At 43.4% G+C, this 19,867-nt stretch overlaps 1 protein-coding gene and 1 long non-coding RNA gene across 3 annotated transcripts; both read right to left on the bottom strand.

Annotated features, from left to right (window-relative positions):
- Positions 1–3,095: 3,095 nt before the first annotated feature.
- On the bottom strand, positions 3,096–15,495 carry ING2 (inhibitor of growth family member 2). Of its 2 annotated transcripts, none has more exons than XM_009240485.4 (2): positions 13,912–14,156; positions 3,096–10,225 (listed from the first exon to the last, which is right to left on the bottom strand). In XM_009240485.4, the coding sequence occupies exons 1-2, from the start codon at positions 13,961–13,963 to the stop codon at positions 9,555–9,557; spliced, it is 723 nt and encodes a 240-aa protein (XP_009238760.1). In that variant the 5' UTR covers positions 13,964–14,156; the 3' UTR covers positions 3,096–9,554. The 2 variants fall into 2 exon arrangements, with proteins under 2 accessions (XP_009238760.1, XP_002815377.1); XM_002815331.6 differs by lacking the exon at positions 13,912–14,156 and adding an exon at positions 14,866–15,495 and having other exon boundaries at positions 7,754–10,225.
- Positions 15,496–16,981: 1,486 nt separating this feature from the next.
- Positions 16,982–18,210, bottom strand: LOC134761322 (uncharacterized). The gene is made up of 2 exons (XR_010139830.1): positions 17,737–18,210; positions 16,982–17,626 (listed from the first exon to the last, which is right to left on the bottom strand). It is a non-coding gene; the product is annotated as an uncharacterized LOC134761322 (long non-coding RNA).
- Positions 18,211–19,867: the final 1,657 nt, after the last annotated feature.

Raw genomic sequence — 19,867 nt, 5'->3', positions numbered from 1 at the left:
TTTGAAAGGACCCTACTTCCTCAGAATATTAAGGTATTATGGGGGAAAAGTGGCAGTATTTCTCAGAACCTCTAATATGTGCGTGCCTTCTGAATCTCCAAGAGGAAGAATTTTATATGCAAAGTATCCCGGCTTTCTTGGGCCGGTTAGCATTCTAGGATCCATGGATCCTGGGAAGCCGTTGTTTGGAACACAGTCTCACCCCAAGCGGAAGGACGTTGCCTAGTTACTACAGGATTCCTCTCCAAGTTCTACATGGCATGCTTTTGCAAATTATTTTTCACATTCTGCTTATCTTTGAATTGTTGTGTCAATGTCGAAAGTCAGGATGTGGCAGGTCTGAGAAAATGTTAAGGAAACAAGTGGCACTGTGTTTACACTTGGGGATTATTTACGAATGCTTATGTATGGGAAAATTCCTTTCATGGCATAATAGTTGCTTCTCTTGTCCCTTTGGTAGGACAGACCTCAGTGGAGCACAACAAGTAAAACAAACATGAAAGTATCTAGTAAAAACAAAACAAAACAAAACAAAATAGTAAAGCCTCTACCTTAATCCTGGATGTAAAGTAGTATAAAAATCTACTTTTAGCTACTATTTGCAACTCACTGGACTAGCCACTTGTTGAAATACTTAGGCAGGTACTGCAAACTCTCACACATAAGGTACTTTTTTACAAAAGCGCTTTACAAAGAACCCAGACTCACTCTTGTTAGCTTAAACAGATAAAAGTCTTGTTTTGAGACCTTCAAGTGACATGAAAATGATATAAATTTTTAAAATCAATTCCAGATAATTAAGCATTTAGTCTACTATTAGGAGGGGAAATCTAATTTAAAATAAATTTAATACAGTGAAGACTAAAATAGAAAGAGAATACTTTAGGCCGGGTGCGGTGGCTCACGCCTATAATCCCAGCACTTTGGGAGGCCGAAGGGGGCAGATTACTTGACGTCAGGAGTTGGAGACCAGCCTGGCCAACATGGTGAAACCCTGTCTCTACTAAAAATACAAAAATTAGCCAGTGTGATGGTGCGTGCCTGTAATCCCAGCTACCCGGGAGGCTAAGGCAGGAGAACTGCTGGAACCTGGAGGTGGAGGTTGCAGTGAGCTGAGATTGTGCCACTGCACTCCACCCTGGGTGACAAAACCAGATTTTCTCTAAAAAAAAAAAAAAAAAAAAAAAAAAAAATACAAGGCCGGGCACAGTGGCTCATGCCTGTAATCCCAGCACTTTGGGAGGCCAAGGCGGGCGGATCACCTGAGGTCGGGAGTTCAAGACCAGCCTGACCAACATGGAGAAACCCCATCTCTACTAAAAATACAAAATTAGCCGGGCGTGGTGGTGAATGCCTGTAATCCCAGCTATTCGGGAGGCTGAAGCAGGAGAATCACTTGAACCTGGGAGGCGGAGGTTGCAGTGAGCCGAGATCGTGCCATTGCGCCATTGCACTCCAGCCTAGGCAACAAGAGTGAAACTCCATCTCAAAAAAAAAAAAATTAGCCAGGCATGGTGGCACACACCTGTAATCCCAGCTACTTGGGAGGCTGAGGCAGGAGAATTGCTTGAACCTGGGAGGCGGAGTTTGCAGTGAGCCAAGATCGTGCCATTGTGCCATTGCACTCCAGCCTAGGCAACAAGAGCGAAACTCCATCTCGAAAAAAAAAAAAAAAAAAAAAAAAAAATTAGCCAGGCATGGTGGCACACACCTGTAATCCCAGCTACTTGGGAGGCTGAGGCAGGAGAATTGCTTGAACCTGGGAGGTGGAGGTTGCAGTCAGTCAATATTGCGCCACTGCACTCCAGCCTGCCTGGGCAACAGAGTGAGGCTGTCTCAGAAAAAAAAAAAAAAAAAAAAAAGACAGAGAGAATACTTTAGATAACTCTAGCTTTTCTCCCTCTCTTAACTGGGCACAGGAAAATGTCCTTATTTGTCACTGGGTAATTAGAAAAGTGCTGGGTTGTCAATTCCACCAAGTTGCACCTTAGTCAGAATTATCCTGAAGTAACAATGACATTGATGAAGAAAATAGTCTACGCAATACTCAAACACTATAAACTCAAAGCCAAAGCTACTGCAAAGTTTTTGCTGTGAAAATTGAACTTCCTAGTCACGATTTTGCTACGGTGCTTTATAATTGCTTAATCTATGAGAATTTACTTTTTTCAAGTTGATGGGAAATGAATGTAACCAAAAAGCAAAATGTGTTCTAAGATTACAGAAGAAAATTTCTGAAATTTGGAAGATGTTTTCACATCTCAGGAAGGCACAGAAAAGCAATGGAAGTCTGTCTAAAAGGCTTGAAATTGCTATGTTCTACCATTTCATATAGTTGGTAAACCAAGTTCTTCTATTAGAATCAAAAAGATTACTTCCCACCAAGGGTATGATTCCATATCACTAATCTAAAACCTGAACACCTGGAGAGAAGACTAGCCAGCTGGCCTAACACCTGTTTCTATGTGGGAAGTTTCTAAGATTAGAATACTGTATAAGTAAGTTAAGTCCTCTTGTCAAACAAAGCAATTAGATCTTGCTGTTCAAAGCAAGTATATGGCAAAACACTGCTATCTGAACACAAGAACAGGGGAGAAAAAACAATCCACATATTAAAAAAACCAAAACTGCTGGGCACGGTGGCTCACGCCTGTAATCCCAGCACTTCGGGAGGCTGAGGCAGGTGGATCACCTGAGGTCGGGAGTTCGAGACCAGCCTGACCAACATGGAGAAACTCCATCTCTAATAAAAATACAAAATTAGCCGGGTGTGGTGGTGCATGCCTGTAATCCCAGCTACTCGGGAGGCTGAGGCAGGAGAGGGCCACTTGAACCCAGGAGGCGGAGGTTGCGGTGAGCCAAGATCGCACCATTGCACTCCAGCCTGGGCAACAAAAGCGAAACTCGTCTCAAAAAAACCCCAAAAAACAAACAAAAAAAACCATACATTGAAGTCAAGCACTAGATACTCTCTTAGAATCTATTTATTCTGAAGCTAGACACAAATTCAACCAAATGCTTTTCCAACACACAACAAATTAAGAGGGATACAAACTACAAGGCAGACAGTTTTAGAAGCAAGGAAGCATGAAAAATATCAAAAGCAGCCAAATTTATTTTAAAAACCAGTCGGAAGCAAGTACAGAGGCAAATGGTCCTCCACACTGGAGCAAGATTTCAGAATATCACTGTATAATCACATGGTGTTGAGTCAAAGGATGAATACATTAAATGTTTGTTTGTCTTACTATATGCCAAGAAGAATTTAAGGACATATTTAAGAAGGCAGGAAAATTTTTATCCAATACAATTAAAATCTGAAAGACTACTTTAGCTCTCATAGGTACACAGCTATCCAAAATACCAAAATACACTGCTGCAGTAAAAATCTCATTCCTCCCATGTTTATGACAGACATGGACATGTTGCTTTTATCCAATTTGTAAGGAAATTGGAATTTTTGTTTTTATAATAGAGACTGCTAAATGAAGAACTCACTAGCTAGTGGATAACTGAGGAAATTATCTGGGTAATTCTAAGGATTTTTCAGGTCTGGAATGCTGGGCCCAAGAGTGATGGTATTGCAAGGCTGGCCCAGGAAACCTCTCTCAGCTCCCAAAGAGATGCACTGAGGCCCGGCTCAGGCCTGTAATCCCAGCACTTTGGGAAGCCAAGGGGGGCGGATCACTTGAGGCCAGGAGTTCGAGACCAGCCTGGTCAACACGGTAAAATCCTGTCTGTACAAAAAATATAAAAATTAGCCAGGCGTGGTGGTACACGCCTGTGATCCCAGCTACTTGGGAGGCTGAGGCAGGAGAATTGCTTGAACCTGGGAGGCTGAGGTTGCCATGAGCCAAGATCGCACAACTGCACTCCAGCCTGGGTGACAGAGCAAGACTCCGTGTAAAAAAAAAAAAAAAAAAAAAAAAAGAGAGAGATGCACTGAGGAGGTGCCATTTTTAATCCTCAGATGAAAAAAGAGGTAAGACTAGAAACTCCTTTGGGGTCAGGATAATGTCACTCTAGTACTGATATAGACAATGTTGGCAAATACCTTATGAGGTTTACAGAAACCTTAATTAAGAGGCAACATTCCATCTGCATGCAGCTAGACAACTGCTGTTAAACTAAGAAATGTTAATATTTGTTTTATACTGATAGTCAAGGAACTGCAGTGGTTAACCTTTTGTTAAAGTGTTTTCCAGAGTAGGATGGTAAGTACTCAAGAAAAGTCTCAAAATCCATTTGATCACATCATGCAGAAGGACTCAATTTGGTGTTCACGTGTCTTTTACCCTTACCTAACGTTACTTACTAATCACACCTTTTAATTAAAAAAAGGATAGACTTTGGGCTCTCTTCACTGGCCATACTGCATAGCTAGAGTTTAATAACACTGTTTTTATTACATTTTAAGGTAGTCTTCTAGTCACAGAAAGTGATACTAATTTTCCATTTGCCAAAGTGATATGCTTCCTTTTTAAAATAAATTTACATAAACAATAGTTGACTTTAAAAGTACTAAGCACATAGTAGTTTTAAATATAAAATTAGAATGGTGTGCAGACATGGCAAAATCCATCAAGATCTGTCTGTGGTGTCTGAAGTTTAGAAAGCCCTGCTTTAAAGTCTACTTACCACGCACGTGAATTAAAGCTGTTATTTTATAAACTACCCAATTAGTAAGTTTGTGACCAGGAGACCTCTTTCCTCAGACTAATGTTAAGACATGAATAACAGCCACACTTTTAGGTAACCATATATTAAATCAGTCATTTTTCAGCTGAACAAACTACAGGCCAAAGAGGACGAGTGACCTGTCCAGGATCACAGGTTGAGTCCACATCTCTGGAATCTTGGTCCAGACCACTTCCCTCGCATTGAAATAGGAGACGATGAAGGAGCTGTGGTTTCTCTAATTGATGTACAGTTTAGGCAATATAGTAAAGGAAGTCCCAAAATAACTAACTTCACTTAAAATACATTTTGAACAACATAAAACTACTAAGTACTTGATTCAGAAAGCACCGAAGAGCCGTCTAGCTGTCTAGCTTATTTACATTAACTGCTCCTTGAAAATTTGCTCCTTCCATTTCAGGAGGGGGAATGAGGGCAGAACCCCAGAGGAAGCCACCTAATAGGTATATGAAAAGGATTGGGGAGATGCAATTTTTCTGGTGTACTGTAGAGATTTTGAAATTTTCTGTTATTTTTTGTGTTTATTTTTTCATGCCTGCATCCAGGCAACAAAATGAGTAGTCTGCTTATGTGAAGTTTTGACCCAAACCTGCAGCTTGGCCACAGTCCTGGCATTCCAGGGCCATTCACTCTCCTACTCTCCCAGGTGGTGATCCACACCTCTCATTCCTACAGACTTCCAACTCCCTTCCCCATCACTTCCTCAGCTGGGAAAGTGGAATCTATCATTTTCCCAATAACAAAGTTAGCAACCTACCTGCATATACGCCCCATTCACTCCAGAATCTAAGCTCCACAAGGTTACAGACTGTCTCATTTTGGTCACTGCTTTATCCCCAGTACAAACGATGCCTTGCAAATAGGTGCACAATAAATATTTGAGTAAGTGAATAAAAGTGCTGCCCTCCCCGTGTACACGGACAAAGCACTGCCCCTTCTGCCTACTGAGACCAGCCTCTCCTGAGTCCTGCATCCCACTCCGTCTTGCCTATTCAGTTTCCCCATCAACAGCGTTCACTTGCCTCTCCTAATGGAATTCCACGAGCATACAGTCAATCATGCCATACTATTTCCCGAATAGCTCAAGTCCTCCCTTAGCTCACCTCCGCCTCAGTTATAACCCATCTCTGTTCCCCTTTGCAAGGCTTGTCTGCAGTTGCCATCTCTATTTCAGTCCCCTTCTGCTCACAATCCAGCCTCCAAACTTGCAGCTTGTTAATGACAATTCCCCCAATCTAACAGTTAGTTCTGTGTTCATCTTCCTTCAACAGCACCTGAATGAGCCGACGACTCCCTTCTTGAAACACTTTATTTCATGTCACGGAGAGCTCTCAGGTTCCTTTGCTGGCTCCTCCCCATTTTAGATGTTGGAGTGACACAGGGCTGACCCTCTCTCCTCCCCATCTACTTGGTTGCTACTCAAAATGTGGGCCCTGGCCCAGCGGCATCAGCATCACTGAGAAGCTTGCTAGAAATGCAGACCCTCGGGCCCCACATCAGATCTGAAGCAGAATCTGTATCTTAACCATACATGCTTATTAACATTTGAGAAGCTCTAATTTCCTGAGTAATTTCAGTCACACGGCTTCAAATGCCACAGAGATGACTCACCAAAATGTTTACCTCCTATTACCCCAACAGTCACATGCGGGGCTCCATGCTGGATTCTACTAGAAATCTATCAGGCATCTCAAACCTAAGCACAAACCATAAATTTTTATTCTTTTTCCCCTTCAGGCCAAAAACCCGAGTCACTCTTGTCATTTCTTTGCCTTCCAATTCCTGGGCCAAAGTTCTGTTGGCTGTACCTTTAGTACACAGCGTCCTACCACTAGCCACTACTGCTGCTGCTACCACCCTAGGCTAAGCCACCAACACTCCATGTGAAGACTTCTGAGTTGCTATTAAATCTTCTGAGTTGCTTCTCCTAAATCTCCCTATTTTCACTCAGGTTCCCTATAATATTGTATACACAGTATCCAGTGACCTTCAAATATGTCAGACCATGGCTCAAACCCCTCAATGGCTTCCCAAGTTTCCTACCATGACTTCCAAGAGTCCCCAGTTCCTAGCCCCTTGTACACTGTGCTCTAATGCCCTGCTTTGGTCAAACTGCCAAGCTTGTTCCCTCCTCCCTCCCTCAAATCTTTGCCTGCCTTATTTCTGCTCTTAGCTGTAAGGATTACTTCCTTAGAGACACCTTTTTAAGTTACCATAAATAAAAGACTCGCCACCCCCCCCCTTCCATTCATTTCCAGCCCTTTACTCAGTTTCCCTTTCACTTTAGCAATTTACCTGACATTTTATATATCTGACTCCTCCACTAGAATGTATCGTCCACAAGCAGGGATATTTCCTTTTTACACCACAACTGCTTAAAACGGCGCCTGGCACATTAAGAAGCACTTAGATGTTGAGTATTCAAGCACTGGTGGTGGAGCCACTGGGGGCAGGAGATACTCTCACGTGTGTATAAGCATCTGTATATGCTTCAGATTTGCATAAATCTGGATGTAGACAATCCACAGCAGCTTTCAATAAGTTGAAAACTGTGAAATGTGGCAGTGGTTCCAAAACATTTCTATATATTAGAATGGGGATCTTTTAAAAATTCTAATGCTTAAGCCACATTCCAAATGAATTTAGATCACAATTGCTGAGGGTGGGGCACAGATATCAGTATTTGTTGAAACTCCCAGGTAATTCCAACGTTAAGTTTCGGAACCACTGGTATATACAGTATGAGTTGGTAACCATGATATGAGATCCAGAATACTCAACAAAAGCAATTCCAGTCCTAATGCTACGCACGCTTAAGACTTCTATTTCCAAGATGCGTAGAAAACAAAACAAAAAATTCATAAAACTGTTTCAGATATTAGGTCTTAAAGAGAGCACACCTTCCAGGATTTTCCAGGTTCGTTTTCCCGTCAAGTCTAATCCAAACTTGGGCATTTCTATTAGGAAGTTGATTCTTTTCTCCCATCTGCCAAGGCAGATTTATGTATGAAAAAGTGGTGACTTCTATGTAAGTCGCATCTGAAGGCTTTGGGGGTTTTGTCCATACTGATATTTTTAATGGTGTCAAGTAAAAAGCTCCATTCTGGTAACAAGGTTGTAATCACTAAAACAAAATGCCATATTCTCAAGAGGAAAAGGATTTCCTTACAATTCAACTAAGTTATGATGATGAGAAAGGATCTCCTAAATTCTTAATCATGCTGTCTAACGTTTCTCACTCAAAAGGTAATAGAATCAACTAGCTCCAGTCATGAATCCAAATATTCTTAGGACAGAAGCTAACAAATATTGCACATTTACCCATCTCCAAACTCACCTTTAAACTATCTTTATACCTCAGAATGAAGGACAAAATTAATGAAAGAGAAGTCATGTCATTATTAAAATCCTCACTATAGTGCAAATACTAGAAATTTCCAAGGAATCTTGGAGATATTTAAGCCAACTCATTTTACAGGTGAATGACCTGACACCCAGACGAGGTGAAATGACATGCCTAAAAGTCACACAGGAGAGCTAGAAGAGAAAAAAAGCATTTTTTTTCCCCCAAAACAAGCAGACAGGATTTTTCATGTTAATCAAAAAGAATCAAGATCATCAGATTAGGAAGAAATGAGGAATAAAACATATGTTACACATAGATTTAAAGAACTAGTCAATCTGCTGCCCCCAAAACCAAAACCTTCTCTAAACATATGGACATATATCCAACAAGATGCTTACTCTTCAAATATCAGAATCTTGGAAAATTCAATTTACACATACATTAATTGCATTATTATGATGAAATAAGTTAATTAAATGTGAAAACATCAAACAGCACCAATACTAGAAGTTAAAAAGGTAAATACACTATTATTTAAAATAGTCACTGATTGGGACAGAAATGAACAATAACCACTAGCAAAACCATTTAAAACAACTCTCTGACATAAAGGCAATATGTAAAGACTACTATTATGCCCTTTTCCACTGATAGGCCTGTGACTAGGCATCCTGGCAGCAGGTCACTTGGAAAATACTATTAATTAACATGAATTTTTAAATTGTTCAAACTTGAGCCGTGATACTATATAACACAAAGTTTGCCAATGTAAGCCAATGTATATTTTTGGTATCCTAACTACTCTTACTGTCCCAATTAAAACAAAACACAAAACAACTCCCTTATTAAGCACTAGATTAAGTATATCTACAAAACAGCAGCAAGGCATTGACAAATGGGCTACTGGCAGTGGATCAAAATGCTACTAAGCAAAAGACAGCAGCACGTACTCTCATAAGAGCACATTATTCCACGTGGAATCCCAAATTACTCTTATCTCCAGTTCCTTAAACTCCTGGAAGACTAGAGATGAACAAGCCAACGTATAAATAGGGCTAGGGAAAAAGAAGCTCAAATGGCATAGTGTCTGTATTTTAAAGTACCCAAGATCATTTGATGCTTAAGAGAACTCTCACTGTATCTAACATTTTTTTAAGCATGTATAACTAAAATGCTAGTGAAACTTTTGTGTTTACCCAAAAAACAGCATTGCAGTTTTAAGTGAAAATGAAATAGGCATGGTTTGTGAAATTTTTATAATGTTTACACCACCCTCTTCCTGTTCCCTGCTCCTTTCATCAGGTGATCTGAAGACTACCTGGTTCGAAATATTTGGTAATTCAGTGCAGAAAATTAAGGTCACAGACAAAGTACAACAACTTTTAATACACCATTAATACTAATGATTAAAAATTATTGCATAGTCTTATGCATTTACCCTAAAACATTTTCTGAAAGTAAACGAATTATATAAAAGACAAATAACCCTTTAAAATGTGGATGGCCTTTACTACCTCGATCTTCTATCCTTTTTTGTCTTTTCAGTACTTTTGTCCATTGTTTTCTCATTATCTCCCCTGCACTTTGGGCAATACCATTTCCCCTTTGGTTTATAGGTAAGTGAAACACATGAAAAGTGAAACCATTCAATTGGACACTGTTCATTGTCACATCCTATCATCTCCCCATAAGACACTTGGTTGCATAAGCAGTATGTAGGTTCGTTAGGATCTATTGCAAACTCAACAGGTGAAGCTTCCCTTTCCTGCTTGGCCTTGGAGCGTTTCTTTTTCTTTGCTGACTTGGATTTCTTTTCTTTAGGTGGCTGATCATCACAGTCTTCAATCCCATTTGCCATGTGACATAAATCACGGCTTTCACTGGTCCGCTGTCTGCGGGGTCTTCTTGAAGATCTTTCTGGTTGGCTGGAATCCATCTTTGCTTTATCTGAGGCTCGTTCATTTTCAGCAGGATCTTGGAAACACTGTGAATGTAACTCCATTTGTCTTGCCCGATTTTCCACCAATTCGAGCATTTGTGTAACAATCTGTATTTTTTCATCTCCCAATTCTTGACTATTAATTAGTGCTCTCTGAAGAAGCTGCTGTAGACGTTTCTTCTGGTTTAAATCATCTTCTTTCTTATATTTTTCATAGACATCATCAATTTCCTTTAACGTTTCTAAAAAAGGAAAAATGAGAACGTTATCATGTGTTAGCAGACACAACATTTCCAAGTTAGTTATTTTTTTACAGAATTGAAGTTAGAACTCAAACCATGAAACCACACTCCTCTTTGGTACATATACATTAAAAACTATTTCATACAAAGACCACATTATCTAATATGGAAGTATAGTTAGAAATAAAGTAATGAAAAGAAAAAACACAAAACTAATACTCATTAATCTATATTAAAAAGAGTCTGGGTATGGTGGCTCACGCCTGTAATCCCAGCACTTTGGGAGGATGAGGCAGGTAGATCACCTGAGGTCAGGAGTTCAAGACCAACCTGGCCAACATGGTGAAACCCTGTCTCTACTAAAAATGCAAAAATTAGCCGGGCATGGTGGCAGACGCCCCTCATCATTTCAGCTACTTGGGAGGCTGAGGCAGAGAACTGCTTGAACCCAGAAGGCGGAGGTTGCAGTGAGCCGAGATTGCACCACTGCACTCCAGCCTGGGCGACAGAGCAAAACTCCCGTCTCAAAGAAAAAAAAAAAAAAAAAAAAAAGGGTAAGAGATGTTTGGCTAATTAATGATCAAAAGTATTTCTCATGGGCAGGAACACTGAATGCCACCTTAGTCTACTAAGTGCTGTAATACCTTCAAAACAACCCTATATATAAAATTTGCAGGCTGGGGTCCAGCTCTAAAACTTGAAAAGGTTATAGGACTAGGCTATAGATTACTGCCCAACTGTGTTTACAGGATTTACAGTCCAATCAATGACTTGTGACATGACTCCGGAGATACTATAGCTTCACTTTCACATCATACATTCTTAACAAAGAAGGCATAAGCAAGTCTTAGCTTCTCATCATCTTACTTTTAGTGGCTCTACTTTAGCCTCACATGGGAAATTCTGAAAATGAAACTATTTCCAGAGTAAAACTATTTCCAGAGTAGGTTCTGGTTCTGGCATCAACTGACCAAACCACTAACAAAATTACAATAAAGTCAGCGTTCGATCATTCTGCCTTTGTAGATAAATCAGTAGTTGGTTCTAGGCTTTCTGAACTGCTGATTTAGTTGTATGGCACGTGGAATACACTTACTTAAATCAAATAAAAATAGCTGAGTCACTAGAAGGTATCCAAAAATCTGAAAATATAATTTCAGATGTCACCAAAAATTTACTTAAGATTAGTTTTGTTCAAATCTGTTTTATTTCTCATTCTTACAAGATGTAATGCTATCTCAAAGAGTTCTGTCCGCATGGTATTTTTCATACCACATGGCATACTAGTTTTATATTCCAATATTATAATTATTAAAAACAGAAATGTTAGACAAGTACATATATACATTGGGACTGTCTGCAAGTAAGGCACACAAAAGCAAATATTCAATAGAACTCATTAATTAGCTTCTCCCTGGAAATTGCAGGTACTCACACTTGATGTACAACTGTCAAACTTGGAATATATAACAAAGTGCCACCACACAGTTAAGAGTACTTATACCTGCATAGCATATTTTTGAACAAAGTTCATGTCTATTCCATTTGCTTAGCTCGGCATCTAAGCAGATTTCTTAAGAACCTAATTTCCCTACAGGAAAAATAAGGAAACTAGTTCCCTCAGACACATAAAAAACTGAGGATTAAAAAAAAAAGAGGCAAACCTTTTTTCAAATATTTTGTACCTAATAATCAGGTGTTAGAGGCTAAGTACAGTATACATCATACCAGCACATTGATAGCTGAGATAAAAAAAATTTTTAAGATACCTTATTATATAGTGAAAGAAGACAAGAAATTAACATTTACTCAGCCCCTTCTATGTGGTAAAGATTTTCTCAGTTAATCCCCACAGCAACCCCATGAGGAAGCCATCACTTCTGCTTATGAAAAAAACTGCAACTCAAGAGGTAAGAACCCCAGACTTTGAACTGTACCAGACCTGTATGTCTGACCTCGCAGTGTAAGCACTTCCTATAAACTATATGAAAGGCACTTGAAATTAAGTATCAAAGTTTAGTTTGAAGGTTGTTATTTATCTAAGAAATTATGAGTGAGAACACTAGAATAAAAATAAAGGTTCTCTAATAACCCTATCCCATAAGTACTTCAATTGTGAAATTGTTTTCTTCTTTATTTGTCATAAGTTTTTCAGCAGTTCTGAAAGTGTCTCAAGTAGGTGAGAGAAATTTGACTGCCTATATAATTTATATCACTAAATATTGCTAGAAATATTAGATCCAAAACCAGAAAATACTTAAGCACTAGTGAAGACACAAAAAACATGAAATCTGAACCCAAAATATAAACATAAAACTGTGAAAGTTGAGCTCAGTAACCACGTGCAGAGTGAAAACTAGATGAGTTTTTAATCACTAATCACAAACTTCGTAGAGCTAAGAATTTTTATAATCTCTCAATCTTGTAAGGCCTACTACATTACTAATGTTACCAGAGCTATTAATACCTGACAATTATAGATGATCCGAAAGCAGATTTCCCTGTCAACAAATTATAGTATCCCTCACCAACTTCAAATAGCTTAACTCTTGTGAAAGGAAACACGTGCCTTCAAAGAAATGTAAAAAACTGCAAGCTTGCTGGGCACGGTGGCTCACGCCTGTAATACCAGCACTTTCGGAGGCCGAGGCGGGCGGATCACCTGAGGTCAGGAGTTCAAGACCATCCTAGCCAACATGATGAAACTCCGTCTCTACTAAAAATACAAAACTTAGCCGGGCGTGATGGCAGGTGCCTGTAATCCCAGCTACCCGGGAGGCTGAGGCAGGAGAATCACTTGAACCCGCGAGGCAGAGGTTGCAGTAAGCCAAGATCGAGCCACTGCACTCCAGCCTAGGGGACAGAGCAAGACTGTCTAAAACAACAACAACAACAACACAAACTACAAGCTTTACAAACTTAGGTGTTATCTGAAAAACTAGAAAGGTTCCATATACAATTATTAAGCACATATCATTTTTAGGTTACCATTCATGTTTGCGCTCCGTATGTGTAGAAATCCCCTTGGACAGTTTTTATTAACATTTAAATTGTTTGAAAACAAGGTTATGCATCTAAAGTAGCAGGCTCTGGAGCCAAATATTCTATATCTAATTAACTGGACGAGTTACTTAAACTCTTTGTAATCTGTAAAAGAAATATTTATATAATGGTCTGGACCCAGCGCATCAGTTTTAATTCCCTCCCCTCCCCCCCAACACGGATCAGTCCTATGAATCCTATGGATTCAGAAAACAGAAACAAATTTATAAACTAAAAAAAAATCAGAGACACTTATGTCACCCAAGAAGTGGATTCCTTAGAGACTTTTAAACTATAGGATTACTGGCGTGTCTACAAAAACAGAGAATGGGTCCAGGAAATTATCTTTAAAGTTTGTATGGCTGTTTCCAAACTATGTTCAAGGTCTGTTCCTCGATTCAAGGTTATTAAGCGCAACACATTTCCCCTTTTAAACTGCCCTCCTAGTAGCACCACCGATAGTAGGTGATAACACTGTAAGGAAGGTCGATTCTGTCCCGGGTTCCCGGGTCAGCCCGCAAAGGGTGGTTTCGCCTCAACACTTAAAGTCGGAGAAGCAAGGGCTCGGGGACGCCAGGCGGTTGCCCAGTCAACCAACCCACTTCCTCCTGAAGCCCGGAAGTGACACATGTTCCGGAACCTACGCGGAGCCAGGATCCGCGACGGTCCGAGCTGCTGATCGCCGTCCTGATCCATTGGTTGGGAAAGAGGCTGGAAACATCACCGCAAAACATGCTGCAAATCCCTACTCGGGCTCCGCTGGGGCCGAACCAACGCCCCCGCACAGCCCCGACTCCCTCCCCAGCAGCCAGCTCGCCGCCGCCCCTCTCGCGACCAGCCATTTTCCAGGCCCGCGGGAACGCGCGCCGCGCCCCTCCCACGCCCACACGTCACGCCCGCAGGCCCCGCCCCCGACGCGGGGGCCCTCCCCGCCACACACGCCCCTCTCTTCCTCTCCCGCGGGGGGACCCCTCCCCTCTTAACCATTTTGCCGAAAGAACTGAGCTAGGGCTGCGACGCGGGGCGCCCGCGAACTTTCCCGGGGCGAGAGAGCGGAACGGACTGCTCTCCTCTGGGCCGGGGCAGGAGCGCGGAGGAAGGCCCCCTCAGTCCGCCTCTGCGGCCTCTCGCCCCCTCCCCCCGCACGTTCCAAAGCACCCGCACTCCGGGGTGGGGGCGAGTGAGGTGGGGAAGCGCGCCCCGCAGACCAGCGGGAGCCCGGCCGCTCACTCCCTCCGACCCTTGCCCGGCTGCAGTCCCGGGCCGGGGCGGTAGGGTCTGCGGCACGGGGCGGGCGAGCGCCTGAACAAATGCTTGCTGCTTAAAATGGCTGATTCCCCTCAGCGGCAGCTGCAGCCGCTGGGTCTGCAGCGGGGGCTGACGAGCGGCCCCCACCCCCACTCCGGGGACCCCAGAGAAGTACTCGCCCACCGCGGGGCAAGAGAGGGCCGCCAACCCGGTTTCCAGTCCTCACTGTCCCGCTCGGCAGACCCTCGGGTGCGCTCGGGGAGACTGTCACGGGAGAAAGGGAAGGTGGCACTCCCCCGGACAGGCTCCCCGCCACCGGCTCCCGAGGCCGGCAGCCCCGCCGCCCTTACCTTGATATTTGTTGTCCAGCTCTCGCAGCACAGACACGTTCCTCTGCATGTCGTGGGGCAGCGACTCCACGCACTCAAGGTAGTCCTGCACGTAGCAGGTGAGCAGCCGGCTTCGCTCCCCGGTCAGGAGCGCGGCCGACGAGTACAGTTGCTGCTGCTGCTGCCCTAACATCCTGCCGATCCGCGCCGTCGCCGCCGCCTCCGCATCCAGCAGCCGCACATGCACCGGCCGCGGCCGCCGCGGGCCCTCAGCTCAGCAGCCCGGCGCCGCGGGGACCCCGCAGCCGCTCGAGAGGGCACGGCCGCGCTCCCCGATCTCCACTCCCCCCAGAGCAGCCCTCACTCCCCGCCCCCGCAGCACCAGCCCAGGGGCGGGGCGAAACCGGGGCTCCCTCCTTTCTCCCCTCCCGCTCCAGGACCGGAGCAGTGGGGATCCCCTCGGCGGGGCCGGCGCCGGGGTCCCGGGCGCTGACACTTCCTGTCCCCCTCGGAGTCCCCAGATGCTACGAGTGCCGTCTCGCAGCCCGGATCCCCATGACAAGCCCGTCGCCGCCCGCCTGTCCCCAGTCACCCTCCGTGCTTGACGGAGAGCCTCCCGCTAGCCTGCCCCCGCCCCTCCGCCCGCGGCCGCCTCTGCGCCTGCGCAGCGCTCGCTCCGAATAAGGCCGGGGCCCGCCCCTACCGCCTACCGGAGGGTTCGCATTCTCCCGCCTTCGCTCCGCCGCCCGGGCGATTGGTCTGCCGGCTCTGGGCTAGTGGGGGAGGGTGTGGGGGGCGGCCAAACGGCAGGCCACGCCCCGCCCCCCTTAAAGGGGAAGCCCGGGGAGCCAGTTTCTGCGCCCCGCGTCTGAATGGGACCCGGGAGGGTAGGCGGCTCGGTCATTCGTGGCGTCCTCCCCGCGGGGAGGGGCAGCTCCGCTCGGCTAGCTCCGCCCGGCCACACCGGCTTTTTCCCCATTAGGCGGTCCGAGTGCGGCTCCTCGCGAGCCTGCAAAGGAGCAGCAGGCGGTTCCTTTTCGGACGACCTGGAGCGAGGCCTTCGGGACTGCGAGCCCCGGCGGGCGGCGGGCGGCTCCCGGCATGCGCGGCGGCTGCGTTCCCGCCGCCTCCGAGCTCGCCTGGGGCTGCCGCCCGCCTCCTGCCGGGCCCGATCAGGGAGGTAGGCGGTGCTCCCTCCGGCCCCCGGCGTCGTGTGCCCTGCGGGTTTCGTGGCCCTTCCCCTGCGCTGGAATCTTTTGTGTCATTTAGGGGGAGGGGATGCGGGACGGCATCTGCCTGCCAACGCATTGGTCCCACAGGCAGCCTTTAAAAACAGCTGCTTTTGGGGGGTGTCAGAACATTTAAGCACAGGACGTCGGTGAGGCTTCCTGGCGCAGTGGGGCACACGCCAGCTTTACGGGACTTTTTGCTCAGTCCTGCCCCAGGACTGCAATCGGAGGGGACCTGGGGCATGGAGGAGACGCGAGTAAAAACCTAGTCAGCGGGCGGGCCCTCGGCCCCATGATCTACGTGATCTCCTAGTGGGGTTTAATTTCGGTGTAGTGTAAACGAGATGCCAGGCAGAGGAGCTGATTTTAATTACAGATGGACATTTTTGAAAGAAGTGGGTGCAAATAGAATGAATGCATGGAGAATTTTAATGGAATGCGTATGTAAACAAGCCCAATTGTGAGTACTACCTTTGAGTTAAAAAGAAAATGTGAGTGAGTGGTGACAAATTTGGATCTTCTTAGATCCAGTTTGCAGCGTTGGTACACCTGAATGGTGACCTATTTAGAGCACTTTTGAAACAGCTGTTAATAGTAACTAGCCTTTGACTTGGAAAGAGAAATCTAGATCTTTATCTAGAGGAAATTTTAAATTTCAAACCAAAATAAAGCACTCCAGGCAGTTTGACATCTTGGAACGTCAACTATTTCAAAGGACTGGGAAATTGTCTTGGGTTATTATCCTAGGACACTGAGGTTTGGGCCAGTATTAAGCAACCCAGACAGTACAGTGGATAGTATTTCTGAGAACATTCGGGGATTTTACTGTTCTTGAAATCTTTCGGCCGGGTCTTGTCAAAAAACCACGACTGTGAAGAACTGAATTTTACTGGTTTTTACTTGAACCCTGCAATTTTTGTTTTCTCACAAGTTTGAATAAGCTGGTCTTTATCAAAGGCCCAAAATAATGTGGGGTGCCTTGTTACAGGTCAGACACCGAATGTACCTATGGATTTTATTCAGTCTGATAAGTGATCTGCAAGTAGATAAGAAATGTGTTCAGAAACTAGAAGGGGAAAAAGGCAAAGATACAGAATACCTAGAGTACTCCAGAACAGAGCAAGATGAGAGGAGGGATGAGCATGGGATAGGAGACATTTATAGCATTATTGTCACCTTTTATAATTCTGTTGGACAGGCTGGTAAAAAAGCAAAAACAATCCAAAGAATATTTTGCTGGCACTGATCTAAAACTGTAAAACACTGTAATATGATAATATATGTATATGTATGAATTATTTTAGACATGCTTTTCTTGCTATATTTATTTTAAGAGGTTAATCTAAGGCTTATTCTTGCCACCCCGAAAAAAAAAATCGCCACAAACCCTAAACCCAACTCTTGACCTTGGTTATTGAGTGCTGTCCTTCCCTTCTGAGTGGTCACTTAACTGGAAATATGGGGCCTCTTCAGATTGAATTTCTTGTCTTCTAAATGCAAAATTTAAAATCTCCCGTTCTCAGCAACTAGAAATTAATTTATGGTATTTAATCCTGTGAATAAAGCAAAAAGGCAATTTATTTGCTCTACAGTGTATTATCTACCATAAAGCAACCCTAAAAAAAAAAAAGTAACTGATCTCCCCAAATTAGTCTGGGATTACCTTGAATTTCTAAGTCAGTGACTTTAAGAGGTCTCTGGCAGGAAATGTGTATGCCTCCATACTTGTCTCTTGGGGAGAGCAACAACTTCAAACTGGTTGAAAACAAACTGGCAAGTAATTGTGAAAGATTCCTAAAGATGCCTGCTGAGAAAATTCAGCTTCTGTTTGAGTCAGACCAAATAAATGAAATCCTTTTCTTTTTTCTACTTTTTAATATTTTTAAACTTTTATGGAAATTTTCAGACAAAGGCAGAAGTAATACTACAATAAATCCTTATATACCGTTTACCCAGCTTCAACATTTAGCAACATATGGCTAAGACTATTTAATCTATAGCCCTTCACATTCCCTCACTCTTGTTGGATTTTTATCATTTTATCTGTAAATACTTTAAATATGAATAATATGAATAGGTAAAATATAACAGTTGTTTTTTGTTTGTTTGTTTTTGAGACTGAGACTTGCTTTCGTCGCCCAGGCTGGAGTGCAATGGGGCGATCTTGGCTCTTTGCAACCTCCGCCTCCCAGGTTCAAGGGATTCTCCTGCTTCAGCCTCCCAAGTAGCTGAGATTACAGGCATGTGCCACCATGCCCAGCTAATTTTTGTATTTTTAGTAGAGATGGGGTTTCACCATGTTGGTTAAAGCTGGTGTCGAACTCCTGACCTCCAGTGATCCGCCTGCCTTGGCCTCCCAAAGTGCTGGGATTACAGGCGTGAGCCACCGTGCCTGGCCAAGATAACAGTTCTTTAAACATATCCATAATACCATGTATTCTGCCTCCCCAAATTTTCTTACTATCATTTAATAACTACACAATTCAAATTTTCCTATTGTCTCATTAAATCTTTCACATTTGGTTTAACAGGATCCAGCAAATCCCATGCATTTTATTTGGTTAATGAGGTCTTTTCCAAACCAGTAAGAGGCAGTTAATTCCCTGTTTAATTCAGTGAAGCAGAGAGCAATGTTTTTCTGAGGAAGATATTTAAGTAGTTTAAAATCACTGCTTTAAATATGGAGAAATTTAAGAAGAAATCCTCATATGAAAAAGTCACCAATTGATAGCGTGTTGTAAGAAATGTAATTGTACCTGATGCAAATAAATCCTTAATAATCTAGGAAGCTGTGTTAGAGTGTAATTTGTTCTAGAAGGTCCAGTGAAGCATCTTAAATTATAGTGAAAAACCCTAAAACTTTAAATCAATTCATTAGTACAAAAAGCAACTAAAGAAAAACCTAATAGGCCTGTAATCCCAGCACTTTGGGAGGCCGAGGCGGGCAGATCACAAGGTCAGGAGATCGAGACCATCCTGGCTAACACGGTGAAACCCCGTCTCTACTAAAAATGCAAAAAATTAGCTGGGTGTAGTGGCGAGCGCCTGTAGTCCCAGCTACTGGGGAGGCTGAGGCAGGAGAATGGCATGAACCCGGGAGGCAGAGGTTGCAGTGAGTGGAGATCATGCCACTGCACTCCAGCCTGGGCGACAGAATGAGACTCTGTCTCAAAAAAAAAAAAGACCTAATAGTTTGCATCTCCACTGAACTCAGTTTTAAAGCATTTTTTATTATTTTATTACATAATACACACTATTGTAGAAAAAATTTAAATAGAAATAAAAAGATATATAAAAGTCACTACAAACTGGAGATATCTCTTCTCAATATCTAAATATACTCCAAGATGTAATTCCATTTTAGCAGTTCTTTTGCTTTAAGAAAACACTTTGGCTAGGATTGAAGGACAAAGTTAGGCCAGGTGTGGTGGCTCATGCCTGTAATCCCAGCACTTTGCCACAAGGTGGGCAGATCACCTGAGGCCAGGAGTTCGAGACCAGCCTGACCAATATGATGAAACCCCATCTCTACTAAAAATACAAAAATTAGCTGGGCGTGGTGGCATGCGCCTGTAATCCCAGCTACTCAGAGGCTGAGACAGGAGAATCGCTTGAACCTGGGAGGCGGAGATTGCAGTGAGCCGAGATGGCACCATTGCACTCCAGCCTGGGCAGCAAGAGCAAAACTCCATCTCATAAAAAAAAAAAAAAAAAAAAAAAGGACAAAGTTAAGAAAATATCAGATTCTGTAAAGGAATATTAGAAATCTGAGCAATATCACCCTATACGTGGAG

This window comes from Pongo abelii, chromosome 3, assembly GCF_028885655.2.
Source record: "Pongo abelii isolate AG06213 chromosome 3, NHGRI_mPonAbe1-v2.0_pri, whole genome shotgun sequence".
Classification (NCBI taxonomy): domain Eukaryota; kingdom Metazoa; phylum Chordata; class Mammalia; order Primates; family Hominidae; genus Pongo; species Pongo abelii.
Note: the sequence above shows the minus strand (reverse complement) of the source record. Positions and strands in the feature narration are given on the sequence as shown.